Source organism: Sordaria macrospora, chromosome 4 (assembly GCF_033870435.1).
Source record: "Sordaria macrospora chromosome 4, complete sequence".
In the NCBI taxonomy this organism is placed as follows: Eukaryota; Fungi; Ascomycota; class Sordariomycetes; order Sordariales; family Sordariaceae; genus Sordaria; species Sordaria macrospora.
In genome coordinates this window covers 4,395,513-4,417,784 of record NC_089374.1, presented here as the reverse complement: position 1 = coordinate 4,417,784, position 22,272 = coordinate 4,395,513, and the positions used below count along the sequence as shown (strand labels likewise).

The 22,272-nt window shown below is 46.5% G+C and overlaps 4 protein-coding genes across 4 annotated transcripts; 3 read left to right on the top strand and 1 right to left on the bottom strand.

The window, feature by feature from the left end:
• Window positions 1-4,408: 4,408 nt before the first annotated feature.
• SMAC4_09997 (uncharacterized protein) lies at window positions 4,409-4,711 on the bottom strand (the record flags this gene model as incomplete). Its single annotated transcript, XM_003343133.1, has 1 exon — window positions 4,409-4,711. The coding sequence occupies one exon, from the start codon at window positions 4,709-4,711 to the stop codon at window positions 4,409-4,411; it is 303 nt and encodes a 100-aa protein (XP_003343181.1).
• Window positions 4,712-6,980: 2,269 nt separating this feature from the next.
• On the top strand, window positions 6,981-7,676 carry SMAC4_13682 (uncharacterized protein; the record flags this gene model as incomplete). Its single annotated transcript, XM_066091540.1, has 1 exon — window positions 6,981-7,676. One exon carries the CDS (start codon window positions 6,981-6,983, stop codon window positions 7,674-7,676), a length of 696 nt encoding a protein of 231 aa, XP_065946958.1.
• Window positions 7,677-14,006: 6,330 nt separating this feature from the next.
• SMAC4_13681 (uncharacterized protein) lies at window positions 14,007-14,843 on the top strand (the record flags this gene model as incomplete). The annotated part of the gene is made up of 1 exon (XM_066091539.1): window positions 14,007-14,843. One exon carries the CDS (start codon window positions 14,007-14,009, stop codon window positions 14,841-14,843), a length of 837 nt encoding a protein of 278 aa, XP_065946957.1.
• A 3,209-nt stretch (window positions 14,844-18,052) lies between these two features.
• On the top strand, window positions 18,053-18,625 carry SMAC4_13680 (uncharacterized protein; the record flags this gene model as incomplete). Its single annotated transcript, XM_066091538.1, has 1 exon — window positions 18,053-18,625. The coding sequence occupies one exon, from the start codon at window positions 18,053-18,055 to the stop codon at window positions 18,623-18,625; it is 573 nt and encodes a 190-aa protein (XP_065946956.1).
• Between the last annotated feature and the right edge of the window lie 3,647 nt (window positions 18,626-22,272).

The following is a 22,272-nucleotide window of genomic DNA, read 5'->3' as shown; positions in this document are numbered from 1 at the left end:
ATATTGCGACGACGCGGGGTCTTGTTCTCTGGGTTGACTCGCACTCGGTGTTGCTTGTCTCTTTGCCTCTGGGTTCTCAGTACTTGTGATCGCTGCACGCAGCAACGCGATACGATGCGATTGCGTGCAGAGGGCTCATAACCTCTTGGGTTCGTGGGCACAAGAAGTGTGTTGATTGTGCTAAACTAGGAAGACAAGAAAGGAGAAGAAATGTGGAGGGCTAAAGAACACATAGTGGTGCGGGCTGGTGGACCCACATGACAATGTCAGTAAATGGAGGTGGGAAAGACCCCACCAGAACACAAATATATCCGCTAATTGAAATGGAACAGAACTTCGTTTACTTTCAATTTCTCACTAAAATAATTAAAGCTTACTTACGAAGAAAAGAAGGATTGAATGAATGAATAAATGAATTTTTCGACCACGTTCTACCAATACTAGATAATAAGTCGTGCCCGCGACGGCGGCTGGGCATAGGTACATAAGTGCGGGGAAAAAGCCTCTTAGGTCAGGCGCTCGCGTGGCCGTGGGCTTGAGAAAAGAAGGAAATAGGTATAATTACCTCTAATGAAGTAAAATAATTAATATTAATAACAACACTCTACTGAGAGAATACTAGAAGTAAAAGCTTTTTAAAAATACAACGAGCTTTTTAATTAGTATTGTTAACGTGTGGCTAGTACTGTGCCTTGTAACTACCTTGTACTACCTTGTAGTATAGAAGGCTGATTGAACTATTTCTTCTACGGAATCAGTCCACTCAGCCCCCACACAACGTGCTAGAATACAGAGGTTTTTTCACTGTATTATGGGATTCTCTAACTTGTTCAGCATTCCTTCTAGACTAATTTGTCATCATGGAATGCACCACAAGCTCATAGATTCAGTTCATTCCTTTCATGGTATCGTGCTCTTACAAGCACTCCTATCAACTTACAGAAGCTTCTACACTCTGGGAGCTTCTAGATACTTAAGCAATGTTCGTGTATATAAAGATCTCTTCTCTCCTTTAGTTAGTCACTCCTTAAGCAAGCAAGCAAGCAAGCACAATCAAAGCAATACAATACAGTCTACTCCTATAGTGCAGAGTTCATCATAATAGTTGTTACTCACAGTGCAGAGTCCACTCTGCTCTTCTGTCTTGAGAGCAGAGTTCTCTCTAAGACCTCTTTTACAACATCCCTCTCTTGGCTTTGCTGTTACGCTGCTTCCTTTAGCACTGCTGTCGTACTTCCTACCGCTTCCGCTCCGCTCTGCTACAAGCGCATAGTTCACTGTAGCATTTCTATACTGGTGCTATTATTATAGGCCAGCTAGGGCATTGCAGCAAATAAGTATGATCATAAAAGGGGTTTTTTCCTATTTAAAAAGTATTTTCTAATAACGAGAACGAAAAACGCGTTGCCCTTACTTCATTATATTTAATCCGCTAGAAGAAAAAGTAAACCCTATCTAATTAATTCTCTACCTTTGAATTTCCTTTCACTAAAATTAGAAGTTTCTTTTAAAAAGGCAATTCCAAACTCGTTTAATTCGAGACTTCTATATTCAATACTTTGTACGACTAAGTAATTCCAATACGCATACCCAAATCATAGGACGGCTACGTTGAATAATTGAAAATATTACTATCAAATTTAAAAGAAGCAAAGAACTCTATAGTATATATTTAAAAAGTCATAAATACTATAATAATAACATCGGCGTCTATTAAAACTCCATCCTTCGCTCAACAACTACTCCCATTACCGACTTACCTAAAGATGATAATGATAATATATATATGATAATGTGACAAGGGCGGTGTTCTGGGCTTGGAACAGTAGTTCAATTTAGCTAATAAACTAATTTGGTCTCGAAGGCCTTGTTGATCATCTCAACCTTTAAGGGAAGGCTGGGCTTCAAGGCCTTCTTATGCCAAAGGGAAACGGTACGTATCCAGTACGTACGGGTCCTTGTCGCCTGAGGCTCCAAGGTACCTAGTGATCTGCATACATGTAGGTCTTTCTCGTATGACACCAGGAGTGTGGCATATGTCCGTGTGACAAATAATAAACTGTACCAAAACTAAAAACTTAAGGAATCAAAACGAAAGATGCGCCAAATAAGTATTGATAAAAAAAAGGAAATAAACGTTGTGTATAAAGTCTCTACTTTTATTACAAAATCAATAATTATATAGTAATTGTATAATGAATGACTATGAATATTAACGTAGTTACCGTCCTAACTCTATCAATATTGAATTTACAATTATGAAATGAAGGGTCAGAATATAACCCGTATTAAGGAATAGCACTAGAAGTAACACTCATTCTACCGGTAATAAATTAAAATAAAAGTAGCTTCTTTTTAAAATCGAATAAAAGAGCACGCCAAAATATTAAAAAAAGAACCAGGAATAGAGAGCTTCCCAGAACCTATAGAAATACACAATACAAAATACCTATATATATATTTATATATTGTCTTATCACGCTAAACTATGTACATAGCCTACCCAGTGGGTATGCGGTACTGCTTCCGTTCTTAGTCGGTGGGAAAAACCGTACCGTAGCCGGATGAAAAGCCTCCGCTTCTCTGTTGCAACGACGCCTTGTTGATATCTTCCTCTCGGTATGACCTCACCATCATTCCCGAGGCCCGATCTTTGATCCCGCTGCGTTGTCTCCCGACCGTACTCCCGCTCTCCAGAATCAAAGATCAACCTGAATTCTCTAGTGGCTCTTCTGCTTCCTTTGCTTGTTCGATCTTCACTGCCAGCTTGTACTCCTGCAGCCGGCCCAGTCGCAAAGCCCAGCGAAGGATTCGTTCCGCCCCCGCCTCTATCTCGATTCGTCATGGAGTTGTTCAATGTTTGTCGGCCACGTTGGGTCTCCCCATAACCATGTGCCTTCCGTTTCTCTACATTCCAAGACAATATGTTCGAACGTCTCCTTCGCTAACCCGCACCGGCCGTACGGTGCTGTCACCTCCGGTACTCTTCTCTCTCGAAGAGGAACGCCGTAAGCCTATTTTGCCCATTCTGATTGCACCAGGAGTGAGCTCATAGCCTTCGAGAGGTAGTGCGGAAATGACTTCTCATCTGTACTGGGCCATGTGTGGTACTGCAGCGTGGTTCCATCGAACCGCGCACGCGCCTCTGCGGCACTCAGCTTCTTCCTTTTGCTCATCTCCTCGGCCACCCTAACATGGCACCTCGCTATCCACTCTTTCCGAGTTGCCGCTTCTAACCACCGTTTTTTTTCACCCGACGTGGGCTCTCTCACCTCCCCCTACAGTATCGGGATGTCTTGTCTAGGGGCCCATCGCTCAGCCCACTCAGCCTTCGCTCGGCCGCTGACCGGGGGCAGCTGTAGTTGTCTACCTCCCCTTCTACCCTGTAACTCTGTCGCCACCCAAGCTGGCGTTCCTCTAACGAAGGCCGCCGCAATTACAATAACCATCGTATGTGATTATATAATATTACCACAATACTTGATGGGGAGCATCGTTAGTAATAAATGTCTAATTCTACAATAATTCTCCCCATTATTCCTCAGAACAGACGTATACTATAACTACTACAAATTCGGCTACGATTGAAAATAATATAGGTTTCTTGCACTTATTCCAAACAATTCCAAATTTACTTCATAATACTTCTTTTTTAATTCCTATTACAACGTTACTAAAAGCTTAAACGACGCCAAAACCAAGAACACTGGTTTCTGGTGGAGGAGGGCTCCAAAATAAAAACCAATAACGGCAATCATTTTGTAAGGGTGTTATACCCCCCTCACGATATTTTGCGACGTGCGCATCGATGGGGTTAAGCCATCTCCACGGATAAAAATTAATAGAAGTATTCGTATGTTCAAAAATAGTATTTACTACAATGTGGTAGGATTTTCCAATTGCAACGATTCTGATATAGCGTATTATTCCTAAAATGGGCAAAGCTTTTAAAAAGATAATAAAATATGGAAAAAGTATTTTGCCGGTATATATAAAAGTATGCATTACGCTAAGATAGTAGAAGAAAATCATTCTTAAATTCGAAAGCTATTTTTTAAATTTTTAATACTTCTCTTGTGTCGAAAAGTGGATCCTTACTTCTTCAAGTACTTAAGGTTGGAATTTAATCCGGTATTGAAACGGGCTTTATCAACTTAAAAAACGAAATTCCATTGAAATATCAAAGGGCTTTTACACTATTCTTAAAATGGGAAGATATAGTCGTCAAAACAGTCGCTTTTGGTAAAATTATGACTACCATCATTCAATCCCCTATTTCCTTTCTTGTACTTTATTCCGTTGCGGTTAAATACTAACTTTTAATCAAGAAAATTAATTTTACACTTTCTAAAGTTTTAAAACGACATTATGATACTACATGATGTATTTTGGCTCTCCAACAAGCTACTCAAGGCGTGCGGGAGGCGCTAGTGGAAGCGCTAGTTGTAATCGCGACCAGGATCTTTACCCTCGGCTCGTTCCCACCACGGTGGCGGCATGCGAAAGTGGTGGTTCTGATGAACCCAGGAAAGACGGCAGCACAGCAGAAGATGGCAGGAGCATGGCGTCCCATAGCGCTCTTGAGTTGCGTGGGGAAGGTTTTGGAGGCAATTGTTGCGGAGCGAGTCGCCCTCGTGGCGAAGGAGCATGGGCTCTTGCCTGAGGGACTGATGTGGAAAAGGAAAGGGAGATCGACAGAGTTTGCAATCATGGTAGTGACGGATACGGTGCATACAGCGTGGGAGCTAGGGGCGGTAGCTTCACTACTCCTCCTAGATCTCAAGGGGGCATTCGATCGGGTTAACCATAGGTGGCTCCTCCACACCTTGTGGGAAAAGGGGCTGCCCCAAAGGCTTCTCCAATGGTTCGAGAGCTTCCTGACCAACCGAAGAGAGAGTCTCTTCTTCGACGGAAAGTCATCGCGGGAGTTTCAGGTGCCCACAGGGGTGCCGCAGGGCTCCCCCCTCTCACCAATCCTCTTCTTGATCTTCATTGCCACAGTATATGTGTTGGAGGTGTCCCGTGTCACGTGCGGCCAGCCATGGCTCCCTCTGGCCATGGCCCCACCGCACAGGGACCTTCCCTGCCCTACTTTTAGACCTCCAGACTTTACACAGTCTGAACTCTACATAATACATCATCATTAATTCGTTCGTGGTTGTTCACCCTGTTCACAGGTTATGAGCCCTCTTGACGCAATCTTCGTCAATCCTTAATTGCATCAGCGATACCTTCACCTTCTCGACGTCGCTAGCGACCGACAGAAACCCAGCATTGCCCTCGACGTTGCATCGCGACCGACAAGGCAATCCCCCCAGATAATCAACCTCAACGTTGCATCGCGACCGACAGGCTATCCCTCGAGTGACGTAGCAAGCGACCGACCTCATTCAAGTAATCTTAGCAACCGCTACACGACTGCGATCGAACCCCCCCACCCCACCTCTAGTCAACGTCGTCGAGTCAACCAAGACGACCGACTTCTTGAGAACCATTCACGGCCCGTCAAGTACACCAGCCAACACCCCTCTACCTTTCCTTCTGTTAATGACTAACAACGGCTACACGATGGGCGAGATATCTTCCTCATCCCCCGCAAGGTCGAGTCCAACGTTGCCAACTGGAACCGCGCCTTGCGTTGTGAGCTCGCATGCGCCGACCTTCTTGAGTATGTCACCAAAGACGTCACTGAGCCAGACAAGGTCAAGGAACTTGATGAGCACAAGATCTGGCGTACCGACAGAGCCAAGGCTATGAAGAGCATTCAAGCCACCCTCAAGGATGACAAGGTTACGACTACCCTCAGTATCAACGGCTGGGACCAAGACAGCACTGACCCCAAGTATCTCTACGATCTCATTCGCAAGACCGTTGGCAAGGTTACCAACGAGGCTCGCGCGGATATCCTCGAAGAGTACGCCTCCCTTCGTCGTGCCAACTTCAATTCCATGGCCTCTTTCCTTGTTTGCTATGATCTTCTACGCAAGCGCGTCGCTGAGTGTGGTCTGAAAATCAACGAGAAGGTTGAAGTCCTCAATCTCTACAACATGGTCAAACGCCAGTACACTGTCGATGCCAAGTTCTGGGCAGCAGAGATGGCCAAAGACAAGCTCACTACCCTTCAACTCCTTTCTCATTTGTCAATCCTTGGCAACACAGAGGCTCGCATGACGAACCTTACCGTCCAAGTCAAGAAGACAACCTCCACTGCCAGCACTAACGATAAGAAGGATTCAAACAACAAGAACGACAAGGACCGTACGAATCACAAGCAGGTTACCTGCTCGGACTGCGGCCAGTCCATGCGTGACGACTTCAAGCACTTCCCTTGCGGTCATCATCGCAACCCTCGTACAGCTGACTGCTGGTGGTGTGACCCTGATACGGCTCCCGCCAACTGGAGCAGGAAAAAGGAGCCCATAGCGAGATCTAATCACGTTGATTCCAGTAACTCAACTGCAAAGTATCAATTACAGCATTTAACGTGTAATATCGCTGAAGTCCAACAGGCTCCTGAGCCAACAAACCCCATGAAAGACTTGGTAGTCTACGACTCTGGTTGTGGCTCCAATATCTTCAACCATGTTAGATGGTTTACAGACCTTCAACCTTTACCAGAACCAGCCAAGCACACCATTGGTGATGGCACGGTTACCCTATCATACCATATTGGCACAGTCGAGTTAACAATGCCAACCAACAAGAAAGTCAACGTTCGAGTCCGTATCAAAGACGTCATCTACTCTCCTTCGACGCCAGCCAACTTACTATCAACCAAGGCACTGCTTGAAAGCGGCTTGATCTGGGACATGAAGACCAACCAGATTCATCTCCAGAACCAGAAGTGCACTATTCGATGTGATTACATCAACGGGCTGGTAGTGCTTCCAGTAATTCAGTCGTTCAACTTCAACCAGTCTAGAATCGAGACTAAGGACGTCATGCTCGCTTCTATCAACTATTCAACTATGCACAAGAGGATGATGCACGCAGGAAGAGAGCAGGTCATGAAGGCGTGCCAAGAGGCTGCCATTACCCTCAGCAATACCCATGGTCACTTTTGTGATGGTTGTATGCGCGCAAAGGCTACTGATACTATACCCAAGCATGCGCATACTGTTACAACGATCACTCCAGTGCAGTTTATCCGTGGAGACGTCATTCAGCACAACCACCCGAACCATCTGGGACAACGATACTGTGTCCACTTCATTTGTGAAGCCTCTGGTCATCACTGGGTTGACTTCTGTACAACCAAGGGCGAGGTATCTACTAAACTGAAGCAGTTCAAGAAATGGATTGAGCTCCAGACAGGTCTTAAAGTCAAAGTCGTTGGACTCGACGGCGGACCAGAATGGGGACTTCCAACCAAGGAGTTTCAGAACAGTCAACTACACAAATGGGCCAACGAGGAGGGCGTTCAGATCTACAAGACGACTGCTCACACCCCATGGATGAACGGTAAATCAGAAAGAGCTGGAGCAATCATCATGGAGCGCTCCAGAGCCCTCACGATCGACCCCAACATTCCACCCCATCTCTGGTCCTTTGTTGTTCAAAGCGTTGTTACCGTAATGAATCTGATGCCCTCAAAGGCAAATCCAGAAGGCAAAAGCCCACATGAGCTACTCTGCAGAGCCATTCCTGGTTACCCCAAGGACGAAATTAAGCCATGAATCAAGCACCTACGCACCTACTTCTGCACCGCGTACTATTACCTCAACACCCAGAGACCACGGCAAATGAACCAGCTAAGCCAGAGCAGGCACAAGGAAGCCAACCCTCTGAGGAACCCGCTCCGGCAGTATCTCCAGAGGTAAGCAAAGGCAGACCTCGCCGCTCAGTGGCCAAGCCACCCGGTTTCAAGTACGACGTTCAGCGAGCCATTGACAGTAACAACAACGTTGTTGATCCCACCCCGGAACTCCCCACCTTCTTCCATGGCATCGCGGAAGCGAGTCGTGTGACTCGCATCCCCGAATACTGCCTGACAGCCATGGAGGTGCTTTATGACCTTCCTTGCGCTAAAATAGACTGTACCATCCCCAAGAACTACAACCAAGCTGTCAAACTGGCCAACTACAGATCATACTGGTTGCCAGCGATGGAAAAGCAAGTCAAGGCCCTGGAGGATGCAGGAGTCTACTCTTTGGTGAAGCGAACCCCGGAAATGCACGTTTTGCCCGGTAAATGGGTTTATGATGAGAAGTACAATATCGACTGGAAGGAGTATTTGGCTCGAGCGAGATGGGTAGTCTGCGGCAACTTTGAACACAATAAATGGGATCTACAGGATATCTACGTCGCCGTCGCTAACTCGGTCAGTGTGAGACTTTTCCTTTGCATCATGGCCATCAACGATTTTGAGTGCGAACAATACGACTTCAACACCGCCTTCTTGAATGCCCTCGTTCCTGAGGATGGCAAGAAGTATTACGTTGAACAACCGACTGGTCTTGAAAAGAAGGATTGCCACACATGGGTATGCCAGTTGGTTCGAGCCCTATATGGACTAAAACGCAGCCCCCTCTTTTGGTTTGAGACCTTACTGCCAGTCCTGAAAGCACTAGGCTTCACACCCATAGGTGCAGATTTGTGCCTCCTGGTGAACAATACCCTGGGTGTGATTATGGTTCTTTACGTTGATGACTTCCTCTTGGCAGCAGCCAACCTCAAGATTAGCACCCACATCAAAGGAACCCTGGAAAAGAAGTTCAAACTCAAACATCTGGGCCCAGTTAGGACCTTTTTAGGCTTTGATATCGTCAAAAATCGAACTGAGCGTACCGTCTTTATCTCACAAGAACGATACACCAAGACAATGATTGACAAGTTCACGAAAGGCCTCGCCAAAGGACAAGACCTTCACCCGACAAAGACACCCTGGCCTCCGGACGTCAAAATCCACGGGGGTGGGGAAGTTTCTGGGTCAGCAGAAAGCCTACATCAAGAGCACAGGCTCGTTAAACTACTTATCCACTGGTACCCGACCGGACATCACGTTCACCGTCAGCAAACTGTGCGAGGGTAATGCGAAGCCAACCGATCGTCACCTTACCGTGATGAAGCACCTTTATCGCTACCTGACTGGCCATTCAGATCTGGGTATTGTTCCGGGAGGACGCTTCTCACCGACTGCTGGCCGCCTCGATCTGCAATTCAGGGCATATGCAGATGCCTCTTTTGCAGACAACATTCCAGACAGAAAGAGTACAGCTGGGCACGTCGTGTTCCTTACCTGCGGTCCCATCCACTGGAAATCTAAGAAGCAGAGCCTTGTCACAACCAGTACGACAGAGGCAGAGTTCGTGAATCTGGTCCCTACAGCGAAGTCGCTGGAATGGATTGGAAGCATGTTGAAAGACCTGGGTCTTGGAGTCAACACCAACCAGATCCTTTACACAGACAGCGAGAATGCCAGGAACCGGGTGTTCAACGTAAACGTGCCGGCTCGTAACCGCTACATCGATATACGATACAAGTGGTTGATTCAGCAGGCGGAAATGAAGGCAATCAACGTGATCCATTTGGCCGGGGAGGATATGCCAGCAGACGGATTGACGAAGGCATTGAAGGCGGATAAGCACGCAAAGTTCGTGAAGTTGATTGGCCTTGTCCAGCAGAAGGTTCCCTGGACTTGAACACAAGGGAACCACCATCATGTAAACAAACACCATGTAAATAGGATCTCGACTCTATTAGAGAGTCTTTCGGTCTACGAGGGTGTGTTGGAGGTGTCCCGTGTCACGTGCGGCCAGCCATGGCTCCCTCTGGCCATGGCCCCACCGCACAGGGACCTCCCTTGCCCTACTTTTAGACCTCCAGACTTTACACAGTCTGAACTCTACATAATACATCATCATTGATTCGTTCGTGGTTGTTCATCCTGTTCACATCTTCGCTTTCACACGCATGGCGGCGAAAACGTGGGGTTGTAGCCTCGTCCGAGCAAGGGAGGTGTACACAAAGGCAATTGGTGTGGAAGTGGCCTACGGAGCGTCCGCGTACCACACGCCAACGAAGCCGCTCGGGGAACCACGCGGTCTAGCGAAGGCGCTTGACACGACCCAGACCAACTGCTTGAAGGTTGTCTCTGGCGCTTACAAGGCCGCGTCTACGTTTAGTGTGGAGACGGAGACCTTCTGCCCACCCCTCGACCTCTACCTCAACAAAAGGGCTAGGGCGTTTGAGGAGCGACTCGCTCTATTATATAATCACATACGATGGTTATTGTAATTGCGGCGGCCTTCGTTAGAGGAACGCCAGCTTGGGTGGCGACAGAGTTACAGGGTAGAAGGGGAGGTAGACAACTACAGCTGCCCCCGGTCAGCGGCCGAGCGAAGGCTGAGTGGGCTGAGCGATGGGCCCCTAGACAAGACATCCCGATACTGTAGGGGGAGGTGAGAGAGCCCACGTCGGGTGAAAAAAAACGGTGGTTAGAAGCGGCAACTCGGAAAGAGTGGATAGCGAGGTGCCATGTTAGGGTGGCCGAGGAGATGAGCAAAAGGAAGAAGCTGAGTGCCGCAGAGGCGCGTGCGCGGTTCGATGGAACCACGCTGCAGTACCACACATGGCCCAGTACAGATGAGAAGTCATTTCCGCACTACCTCTCGAAGGCTATGAGCTCACTCCTGGTGCAATCAGAATGGGCAAAATAGGCTTACGGCGTTCCTCTTCGAGAGAGAAGAGTACCGGAGGTGACAGCACCGTACGGCCGGTGCGGGTTAGCGAAGGAGACGTTCGAACATATTGTCTTGGAATGTAGAGAAACGGAAGGCACATGGTTATGGGGAGACCCAACGTGGCCGACAAACATTGAACAACTCCATGACGAATCGAGATAGAGGCGGGGGCGGAACGAATCCTTCGCTGGGCTTTGCGACTGGGCCGGCTGCAGGAGTACAAGCTGGCAGTGAAGATCGAACAAGCAAAGGAAGCAGAAGAGCCACTAGAGAATTCAGGTTGATCTTTGATTCTGGAGAGCGGGAGTACGGTCGGGAGACAACGCAGCGGGATCAAAGATCGGGCCTCGGGAATGATGGTGAGGTCATACCGAGAGGAAGATATCAACAAGGCGTCGTTGCAACAGAGAAGCGGAGGCTTTTCATCCGGCTACGGTACGGTTTTTCCCACCGACTAAGAACGGAAGCAGTACCGCATACCCACTGGGTAGGCTATGTACATAGTTTAGCGTGATAAGACAATATATAAATATATATATAGGTATTTTGTATTGTGTATTTCTATAGGTTCTGGGAAGCTCTCTATTCCTGGTTCTTTTTTTAATATTTTGGCGTGCTCTTTTATTCGATTTTAAAAAGAAGCTACTTTTATTTTAATTTATTACCGGTAGAATGAGTGTTACTTCTAGTGCTATTCCTTAATACGGGTTATATTCTGACCCTTCATTTCATAATTGTAAATTCAATATTGATAGAGTTAGGACGGTAACTACGTTAATATTCATAGTCATTCATTATACAATTACTATATAATTATTGATTTTGTAATAAAAGTAGAGACTTTATACACAACGTTTATTTCCTTTTTTTTATCAATACTTATTTGGCGCATCTTTCGTTTTGATTCCTTAAGTTTTTAGTTTTGGTACAGTTTATTATTTGTCACACGGACATATGCCACACTCCTGGTGTCATACGAGAAAGACCTACATGTATGCAGATCACTAGGTACCTTGGAGCCTCAGGCGACAAGGACCCGTACGTACTGGATACGTACCGTTTCCCTTTGGCATAAGAAGGCCTTGAAGCCCAGCCTTCCCTTAAAGGTTGAGATGATCAACAAGGCCTTCGAGACCAAATTAGTTTATTAGCTAAATTGAACTACTGTTCCAAGCCCAGAACACCGCCCTTGTCACATTATCATATATATATTATCATTATCATCTTTAGGTAAGTCGGTAATGGGAGTAGTTGTTGAGCGAAGGATGGAGTTTTAATAGACGCCGATGTTATTATTATAGTATTTATGACTTTTTAAATATATACTATAGAGTTCTTTGCTTCTTTTAAATTTGATAGTAATATTTTCAATTATTCAACGTAGCCGTCCTATGATTTGGGTATGCGTATTGGAATTACTTAGTCGTACAAAGTATTGAATATAGAAGTCTCGAATTAAACGAGTTTGGAATTGCCTTTTTAAAAGAAACTTCTAATTTTAGTGAAAGGAAATTCAAAGGTAGAGAATTAATTAGATAGGGTTTACTTTTTCTTCTAGCGGATTAAATATAATGAAGTAAGGGCAACGCGTTTTTCGTTCTCGTTATTAGAAAATACTTTTTAAATAGGAAAAAACCCCTTTTATGATCATACTTATTTGCTGCAATGCCCTAGCTGGCCTATAATAATAGCACCAGTATAGAAATGCTACAGTGAACTATGCGCTTGTAGCAGAGCGGAGCGGAAGCGGTAGGAAGTACGACAGCAGTGCTAAAGGAAGCAGCGTAACAGCAAAGCCAAGAGAGGGATGTTGTAAAAGAGGTCTTAGAGAGAACTCTGCTCTCAAGACAGAAGAGCAGAGTGGACTCTGCACTGTGAGTAACAACTATTATGATGAACTCTGCACTATAGGAGTAGACTGTATTGTATTGCTTTGATTGTGCTTGCTTGCTTGCTTGCTTAAGGAGTGACTAACTAAAGGAGAGAAGAGATCTTTATATACACGAACATTGCTTAAGTATCTAGAAGCTCCCAGAGTGTAGAAGCTTCTGTAAGTTGATAGGAGTGCTTGTAAGAGCACGATACCATGAAAGGAATGAACTGAATCTATGAGCTTGTGGTGCATTCCATGATGACAAATTAGTCTAGAAGGAATGCTGAACAAGTTAGAGAATCCCATAATACAGTGAAAAAACCTCTGTATTCTAGCACGTTGTGTGGGGGCTGAGTGGACTGATTCCGTAGAAGAAATAGTTCAATCAGCCTTCTATACTACAAGGTAGTACAAGGTAGTTACAAGGCACAGTACTAGCCACACGTTAACAATACTAATTAAAAAGCTCGTTGTATTTTTAAAAAGCTTTTACTTCTAGTATTCTCTCAGTAGAGTGTTGTTATTAATATTAATTATTTTACTTCATTAGAGGTAATTATACCTATTTCCTTCTTTTCTCAAGCCCACGGCCACGCGAGCGCCTGACCTAAGAGGCTTTTTCCCCGCACTTATGTACCTATGCCCAGCCGCCGTCGCGGGCACGACTTATTATCTAGTATTGGTAGAACGTGGTCGAAAAATTCATTTATTCATTCATTCAATCCTTCTTTTCTTCGTAAGTAAGCTTTAATTATTTTAGTGAGAAATTGAAAGTAAACGAAGTTCTGTTCCATTTCAATTAGCGGATATATTTGTGTTCTGGTGGGGTCTTTCCCACCTCCATTTACTGACATTGTCATGTGGGTCCACCAGCCCGCACCACTATGTGTTCTTTAGCCCTCCACATTTCTTCTCCTTTCTTGTCTTCCTAGTTTAGCACAATCAACACACTTCTTGTGCCCACGAACCCAAGAGGTTATGAGCCCTCTGCACGCAATCGCATCGTATCGCGTTGCTGCGTGCAGCGATCACAAGTACTGAGAACCCAGAGGCAAAGAGACAAGCAACACCGAGTGCGAGTCAACCCAGAGAACAAGACCCCGCGTCGTCGCAATATCGAGTGCGTGTCGCATTTAAGCACCAAGATCGAGACAAGATTGCCAAGCGACAAGAACACAAGACGAGACATTTCACCCACGAAGATTAGAACATTCAAGACCCCGCGACAAGCTTTCTATTTTACAACAACAGAGATCCCGACAAGATGTCTTTCAACGCCGCCACCTTAATTCCCCTTTAAGGGTGAGAGCAACCTTGATGCCTGAGCCTGCGCCCTCAAGGTTGAGCTCGCCTCCCAGGGACTCAAGCTCTATGTGACCAAAACTATTCCCGAGCCCAAGGTCAATGGCAAAACTAAAGATGAGGACGAGAAGCGCGTTCATCAGTGGCACATGGACCGCGCCAAGGCCATGGCCATTATTCATTCCACCATTCGCGATGAGAAAGTCCAGTCCGTTTTGTCTATCAACGGCTGGGACGAAGACAACGACGATCCGAAGTATTTGTTCAACTTCATTAGGAACAGTATCTCCAGCGTCACCAACGAGGCCAAGAGCGATGTCCTCGACGAGTATCAAACCATTAAGTGTTCCTCTTTCACTAACTTGGAGGCCTTCCACATGCGCTGGCAGACTTTGCGCAAGCGTGTCAAGGACGTTGGCTACATCATCAACAACGAGGTTGAGCTTACCAACCTCTTCAACGCTGTTAAGCGCTCTTTTCCCCATGAAGCCATGTTGTGGGCTGCGGATATGAACAAGAATGAATTGACAACCGTGTCCTTTTTGGCCAGACTCTCTACATTGGCCAACACTCAGAAAAACTACACCAACATGGTTGCCGTGAAGGTGGAGGTCAAGACCAAGGAGACTAAAGAGATCAAGACTGAGAGCAACGGAGATGAGCGTGTTGCCTGTAACGTCTGCGGCAAGAAGGTCTACAAGGGTTTGAAGCATTTCTCTTGTGGCCATCATCGCGTTCCAGGCACCCCTGACTGCTGGTGGTGCGACCCCGACAAGGCACCTGATACCTGGATCAACAAGAAGAATGCGATGGGTTATCTCAACAAGAATACGGGCGGCACCACGGCCGCCGTTGCGGGAAACAACAGCAACATCAACAATCCTCCCACGGCTTTGACTGCGTCGTCTGCCATCAACTCCAACTTGCTGTTCGGCCTTGGAGGTTTGTCATTTGATGATGATTGGGAGGAGGAGGATTTTCACTAGTGCTCCTGACGGATGTAGAACCGGTTGTTGATCAGACAGATAGTGTTCAATATAATTTTGTCAACGTCTAACAAGCCCCCGAGGCAATGACCGTAACACAAGACATGGTACTATACGACAGTGGATGCGGTTCGAATATTTTCAACGACGTCAAATGGTTTACAGAATTACAACCCCTACCCAGACCGGTTACCCATCAAGTCAGTAACGGTGAAAGGACCAGATCATATCATATGGGGGTGGTGGAGTTGAGTCTCCCTACCAAATCAGGCAAAAGGATACTGGTCGAGATCAGAGATGTCATACTTTCTCCCTCAATACCAGTTAATCTGTTGACGAAGACTGGGTTACTGGATAGCGGCATGGTTTAGTCAATAGAGATAAACAGGATCACATTTAATAAAGGAAAGTTCGTGGGAGAGGAGATCCAATGCGACTGGGTCACAAATCTACCAGTCCTCCCAACGATAGCACCGCGAGATATCGACGAGAAATACCAGAACCAAGCACCCAGATTGGCACTGATGGCCACGATTAATTACGAGACAATGCATCGAAGACTCATGCACGCAGGCAAGGAGCAGGTTTTGAAGCCTGTAAAGATGCGGGCATAAAGCTGGCAAATGCTGGGAAGACTGAATGCGACGAATGCTTCCGGAGCAAACCAACTGATATCATTCACAAAGTCTCTAACCCAGTGGCCACCAAACCACTGGAGTTCGTGGGAATTGATACATGGAGTCACAACGTGGCTGGTCATTTGGGTTGTCGACATGTGGTACATTTCGTCTGCATGGTTTCAGGTTTTCATTAGGTCAAAATAATACGGCAAAAGAGCGATGGATTTGTGGCTATAAAGGAATGAAGGAGGTGGGTTGAGCTTCAGACAGGCCTACAGCTTAAGGTTCTGGGCCTAGATGGAGGTACGGAGTTTGGATTTGGATCCAAGGATTACCAGAACGATAAAGTGGTTGCTTGGGGACGTTAAGAAGGCATTGAGATTATAAAGACGCCAGCTCATACCCCGTGGATAAACGGCGCCCCGGAAAGAGCTGGCAGAGCAATGATGGAGAAGTTGAGAGCCACGATTTTGGAACACAATATCCCCATCGAGTTATGGCCTTTGGTCGTTGACTCCGTGGTTAAGGTGATGAACCTTCTACCAACAAAGGCTAACGATGAGTACATTGATTAGCCCACACGAAGTCCTCAGCAGAGCTGCTGGTATTCCGAACCCCAAACCGAACATTAAGCACTTGAGAACGTATTATTGCACAGCTTATTGCCACATCAAGAAGGAGAGGCGAGTGCAAGGGGACAAGTTTGCCGCGCATTCAAGGAGGGGACACTTGGTTGGATATGCTGATTTGAACTGAAGGATCTTTCATATCTGGGACCCAGAACATAAGCAACTAATCAAAGCCAGCGCGGTTAGGTTTCTGGGGCCTGACGAGAACCAGTTGCCAGAGGAACAGGCACTGGATCATGCTGTTATATTCTCTGATCAGTCCATTGAGGAGGTGGACAGGGTGCTTGAAAGCAAGAAAGAAGTCTGGATCACGGTAAACAGACCAAAACCGTTGGAATTAATAGGCAGTACCAAAGAGAATGACAAGCAGAAGGCGCCAGAAAAACCAATGATTGACTCAGTAATGGGTATAAAACCAACGAGTTTGAACAATCCAGCTCTTCCCACGCCATCACCCAGCGTAACACCAGCACCGGTCCCGGAATCAACACAATCCCCAGCATCGCCACTGCAGCGTGACAGTTCATTATCCCCGATGCCAACAGCGACAACAATCGTCTCAGGACCACAGAGCCCAGACTCAGGACCGATGAGACAACCTCTAGGTCCGACAAGACAATCTCTACGACCGGAGGAGCAACGTGTAGGACCGATAGACAATTCCCTAGGCCCAATATCGACACCTATGCCACCGACAACACTCCAACAACCCCCATTCTGACCAGGAAAAACCCCTGAGACAGCGGAATCCAGATACCCAACAAAGAACGCAGCTACGAGTCTCATGGAGAGCGACGCCTCAGACCTCCACTGAGGATGTCGTCGATTCGATTGAGCAGGATGAAGATAATCAAGAGTTCCAATCGTTTGTTGACGACGAGGATGACGAGGACGAATTCGAACCATTTGACAGATCTCCATTTGTTAATCCTCACGATCTGGATGAAGAAGAGCCTATCCCACCAACCAGAAACCGAATGCAATCATCGCCAGACCCTCTCTACAAGATACTCCTTCCAAACTACCCAAACCGAAGGTGCCACCGGGGAACTCAACAACGGAACCTGACAAACAGACAATGGAGCGACAGCAAGCATCTTCGGGAGCGGAGGGGGCATCTGCAGGGGCAGAGACTGCGGTGTTGCGGACAACAACTTCAGGACGTCCTAGACGACAAGCAGCGCCAGCACTGGGTACACTAAGTGGAAAGCAGAAGGTTGTGGACAGCAACAATCAGGAAGTGGATATCGAGGCACCTATATTTTACCATGGTCTGCCAGAGGGGGATGACAGAGCAAGGCGTGGAGCTGTTGTGCTTAACATCAATCAAAGTCATGCACGATATGGAAACGGGCAACTCCTCTGTCCTAAAGAACTACCGACAAGCCAAGAAACTGAAGAACTTCGAGGAATAGTGGAAGCCAGCTATGAAGAAGCAGATGAATACCCTAGAAGAGAGAGGAGTTTACGACTTGGTTCCATTCCAACAGGGCATGGAGGTGCTGCCTGGCAAATGGGTATATGACGAGAAAGACAACTTCGAGCTCAAAACGAAAGATCCAAGAGCGCGATGGGTAGCCTGTGGCAACTACGAGCAAGGCTCTTGGGATACTGAGGATGTCTACGCGGCTGTGGCCAACGCAGCGAGCGTAAAACTCTTCTTGGCAATTATGGCCGTTATGAATCTCAAGTGCCACCAGTTCGACTTCAACACTGCATTTCTGAATGCCCTAATCCCTGATGAGAAGAAGGACCGCGAGGGATCAGCAGACTCGTATGCCTACTGAAGAGAGCACTTTACGGCCTGAAGAGTAGCCCGTTATATTGGTTTCAGACGTTGCTACCCATCTTGAAAAGCCTGGGTTTCGAACCGGTCACAGAAGACACCTGCCTGTTCAGCAACACCAAACTGGGAGCATTACTGGTTTTGTACGTTGACGACTTTCTCATTGCTGCACCAATGAACAAGTTTATCTTCGGCATGAGGGATCAACTCCTGAATTATTTCAAACTCAAACACCTGGGAGAGGTGAAGACATTCCTGGATTTCGATATCGTGAGGAACAGACAAGACAGGACGGTTTTCGTCTCTCAAGAACGATATACTCGATCCCTGATCAACAAGTTTGGCTATCAAGACCTGTTTGGAGTCAATACTCCACGGCCTGCGGATGTGAAGGTTGGTGACCACAAGACGGGAGATGAGGTTCTGGAACAAAAGTCATACATCAAGAAGACCGGCAGCCTCAACTACCTATCGATGGGTACACAACCAGACATTACGTTCACCATCAACAAGCTGTGTGAGGCAAATGCTAAACCAACAACGGGTTCGGTTACGGTGATGAAACACCTGTTTCTATATCTGATAAAATATCCAGACATAGGCATCGTCTTGGGAGGAAAGCTGTCACTAAGGAACCTAAATATAAGGGTATTTGCAGATGCTTCATATGCAGAGGATCCTCTCACGCGTCATAACCTGGTTCCAGCAGCGAAGTCCATCCAATGGATTTCACGTATGAATGAATGAATGAATGAATGAATGAATGAATGAATGAATGATGGAAGAGCTGGGCCATTTTCAACCAACACTGAAGGTCCTGTATACGGACAGCAAAAATGCGAGGGACAGGGTCTTGAATCGCAAAGTGCCGGGAAGAAACCGTTGCATGGATATACGGTTTAAATGAATCATTGAGAATGTCGAGGAGAAGGAATTTGATCTTATTCATGTCATGGGAGAGGACATGATTGCCGACGGTTTGACAAAACCGCTGAAGGCGGACAAGCACGCACGTTTTGTCAAAATGCTGGGATTGGAAGCAAGAGAGGGACCATGGGCCTGAGCTGAGTATTGATGGGTTGAGATTACTCAACACCATGGGATTTGTTTGTTTACATTGTGATGAGCATCTGGGAGGCGTTTCGGGCTACGGGGGCGTGTTGTGGTGGGGTCTGTCCCACCTCCATTCACTGACATTGTCATGTGGGTCCACCAGCCCGCACCACAATGTATTTTGTAGCCCTTCACATTTTCTTTTCCTTTCTTGTCTTCCTAGTTTAGCACAATCAACACACTTCTTGTGCCCACGTGTTACGAACCATGAGCAAGGAACACGGCCCAACCAAGCCACCGGTACACAACAGCCACATAAAGGCTGGGCAGTATAACCATGACAAGGAAGGAAGGCTCATGAAGGCGAGCCAGGCTCATAGAGACGAGCCAGGCCCACGAAGATTAGCCAGCCCACAGGCAGTGAGCCAGCACTAAGGGATTCACGTCTACGTGGACATCCGGAAACAGATATCTCGCAGAGGGCGGGCAGGTATAAAGGGACTACGGGAGAACTCAGATTGTCAGATAGTTCGACAGTAGTCAATAGATCATTATCACCGAGACCAGTATTACGAGCATACTTGTTGTGAACCTTTTGGCTTCACCGAACAGCACTGATAGTTACTACCTTCAGCTATCTCGTTTAGGCAGATCAGACTGCCGTTCGTCGCACCACGAGCCCAAGAATTTGCCCTTGGAATTGCAAAAAGTAGGAGTGGCTTTTTAAATAATACTGATTAAAATATTCTAATTAGTAGTAATTGTTTTAAGGTACTAAGTTTAGGCGTAAGTAATTTATAGAATTATAATCGGGGTATAAATCGTAGCTTACATAGCTTTTAAAAAATTTGTTATTTGTAAATATTTTAAAAGTGAATGCGCGCTTGTCTGTTGGAATATGTTTTTATCGTTTCATTTTTTCTTTAGTAGTATCAGTTATAGTTTACTATTAAGTGGTTTAACATTATCAAGCGGCCAATTATTTGGGCGTATATTGTTACATACTTTGCTCTCATTCAGTAGAGGCCGCAGCTACAACAGAATTAATTGGTAAACCTTTTACGTTTAATTATATTTATTGTCAATAGTTTTTGAGCGGCAGTACGGTCGGGGGACCACGCAGCGGAATCAAGGATTAGGCCTCGGGAATGACTGTGAGGTTATACCGAGAGGAAGATAAACATCGAAGGCACGGCGTCAACACGGCGTTGTTGCAATAGAGAAGCTGAGTGTTTTCATCCGGCTACAGTACGGTTTTCCCCACCGACTAAGAACAGAAGCAGCACCGCATGCCCTCTGGGTAGACCATGTAAATAGTTTAGCGTGATTAACATCTACGGGGATATAGGGGGGTAATATTATAGGGCTAAATACCTAATAGTAAGCTTTAGCTGTATACTAAAGTTTGCCAAAGCACTAGTACCTATCAATAAGAATGCGGGCGGTCTAATTGGCTAAGATCCTTGTCTCTGCCATCCGTACCATCTTAGTACAGAAGTAAATGAAACCTTCAACTATACGCTTCTGGTGCAATTTTTCTTCGCTTTTCCTCTTTGTGAAATATAGCATTTCAACCATTACACGACTGCTCGCTCAACTCTCCCCCAAATACAACTCCCCCGAAAATATTTTTCTTGCCACCCTCTGTTAGTCGGTTGTTAGAGGCCAGGCCAAGAACTACCCTTTTTCGGTGCCTTTAGGTGCCTTAGGGCTATCAATGGCTTAACCCACCATTTCGACCTCCGGCGGAGGGATTCTGGAGAGTTAACCTCCGTCTACGACAACGCCGGTAGCTCTCGAAGCCGAGCTCTTCGACAATATCTACTACTCAGGGAAGATAAAGGGGCGCCGAGGATAGTACCGTTCACCGGGCACAAGCCGCATCGAATGACAACCACCTCAAAAACTCTGCCTTAGGACGCCGCTTGCCGGACCCAAAACGGCTGGGCCGCATTCTAATCGCTATATCTTCTTCGATCCTCAATGATATCGACAACCACATTGACTATCTCCTTTTCAACTAAGGGAGGACGGCGGACCAATTTTGGAGGTTTCTCCCCTTGAGGTTTCCCTCCAACGGTGATGACCTCTATTACTTCAAATCAGCTACGGGATTTGTGGGAGTCCGTGCACGGGCGCGGACAGGAGGGCTCAGCCCGAGCAGCAAATGCTGATTGGGGCCCCTAACTAAGGTATCTCTTTTCGGGGGCAACGAATTTATTTGGCTTTAAGCCGTGGTTTGCGCTCTACTTTTTGGGGTTATAGAGGGAGGATTTGGGCTCTTTCTTGCATCTATTCCGGTAGCTGTCGCATGTCTCATGCCCTTCGGGAGGCGGAAGTAGACGTTAAAAAAAAATTACAACAACAACAATAACAACAACAACAACAACAACAACAACAACAACAACTGCTCGCTGTACAATACTCTGGCAGACCCGTTACAGCAGGCCTCCTTTCTTCTTCATAGAGTCTCATCGATGTATTTGTGGCCAGCACCTGTGCCCACTGTGCTGCACCTCTTACAGGGTTCATTATGGCACTGCCCGCGTAGAGATCCCTATACCTCTTTAGCGGTGTAATGCGCCACTTTATTCCCGGTCCACAAAAACATCTGGGGACCTTTGAGCTCAAGAGTTAGCGCTTCCATTTGGGTGCCCTCTTGCCTCGTAATACAATTTCTCAAAACTTCGCGGTACCGGAATAAACAAGTGGCCTGCTGAGGCTTGGCCATCCTCGGTCTGCCTGGTTGCAGCAGAAGCTCTGGGCGTCAGACCCCTAACACTTATGTCAGCACCCCTTGTTCGGGTTTACTTCAGCAAGATAGCCCCAGCCTCCGCCACACCCAAGCTTAGGTACTGCAAATTCTCAGAGGATTTGGATACCCCTTAAATAGGTATAGCGCCGGCAATATCTGGGGCCAACAGGGGATTCAACCAATCTTTTATTGAGCTGATGCGGGTGACAACCGATCACAGGCCTGCCAACTTGCATCAACTAGTTCCTTGGGTGCGATCCAGTAACAGCATTGGTGCAATTGTATTGGCTCTGTGGGTTTTCCGTTAGCGTCCCCCTAAATGTACCCAAATCGACCGAGAATTGGCGGTAAGTCGAATCATAGGAAGATGGAAGAACAAGAAAAACTACAAAAGAAGGTAGTATTCAGGACAAATGTCTAGATTGAGACACCGCCTGGGCGGTTCTGGAAGGGCTTTTAACGGGAAACCGGAGTGGTCGAACGGCCGCCTGACCGATACTGTACTGCATAGTATTTCGAATACCGTGCATACTAAATAATCTGAAGGTCGTTTTACACTGTGAACGCTGCAGGTATTTGCATGTGT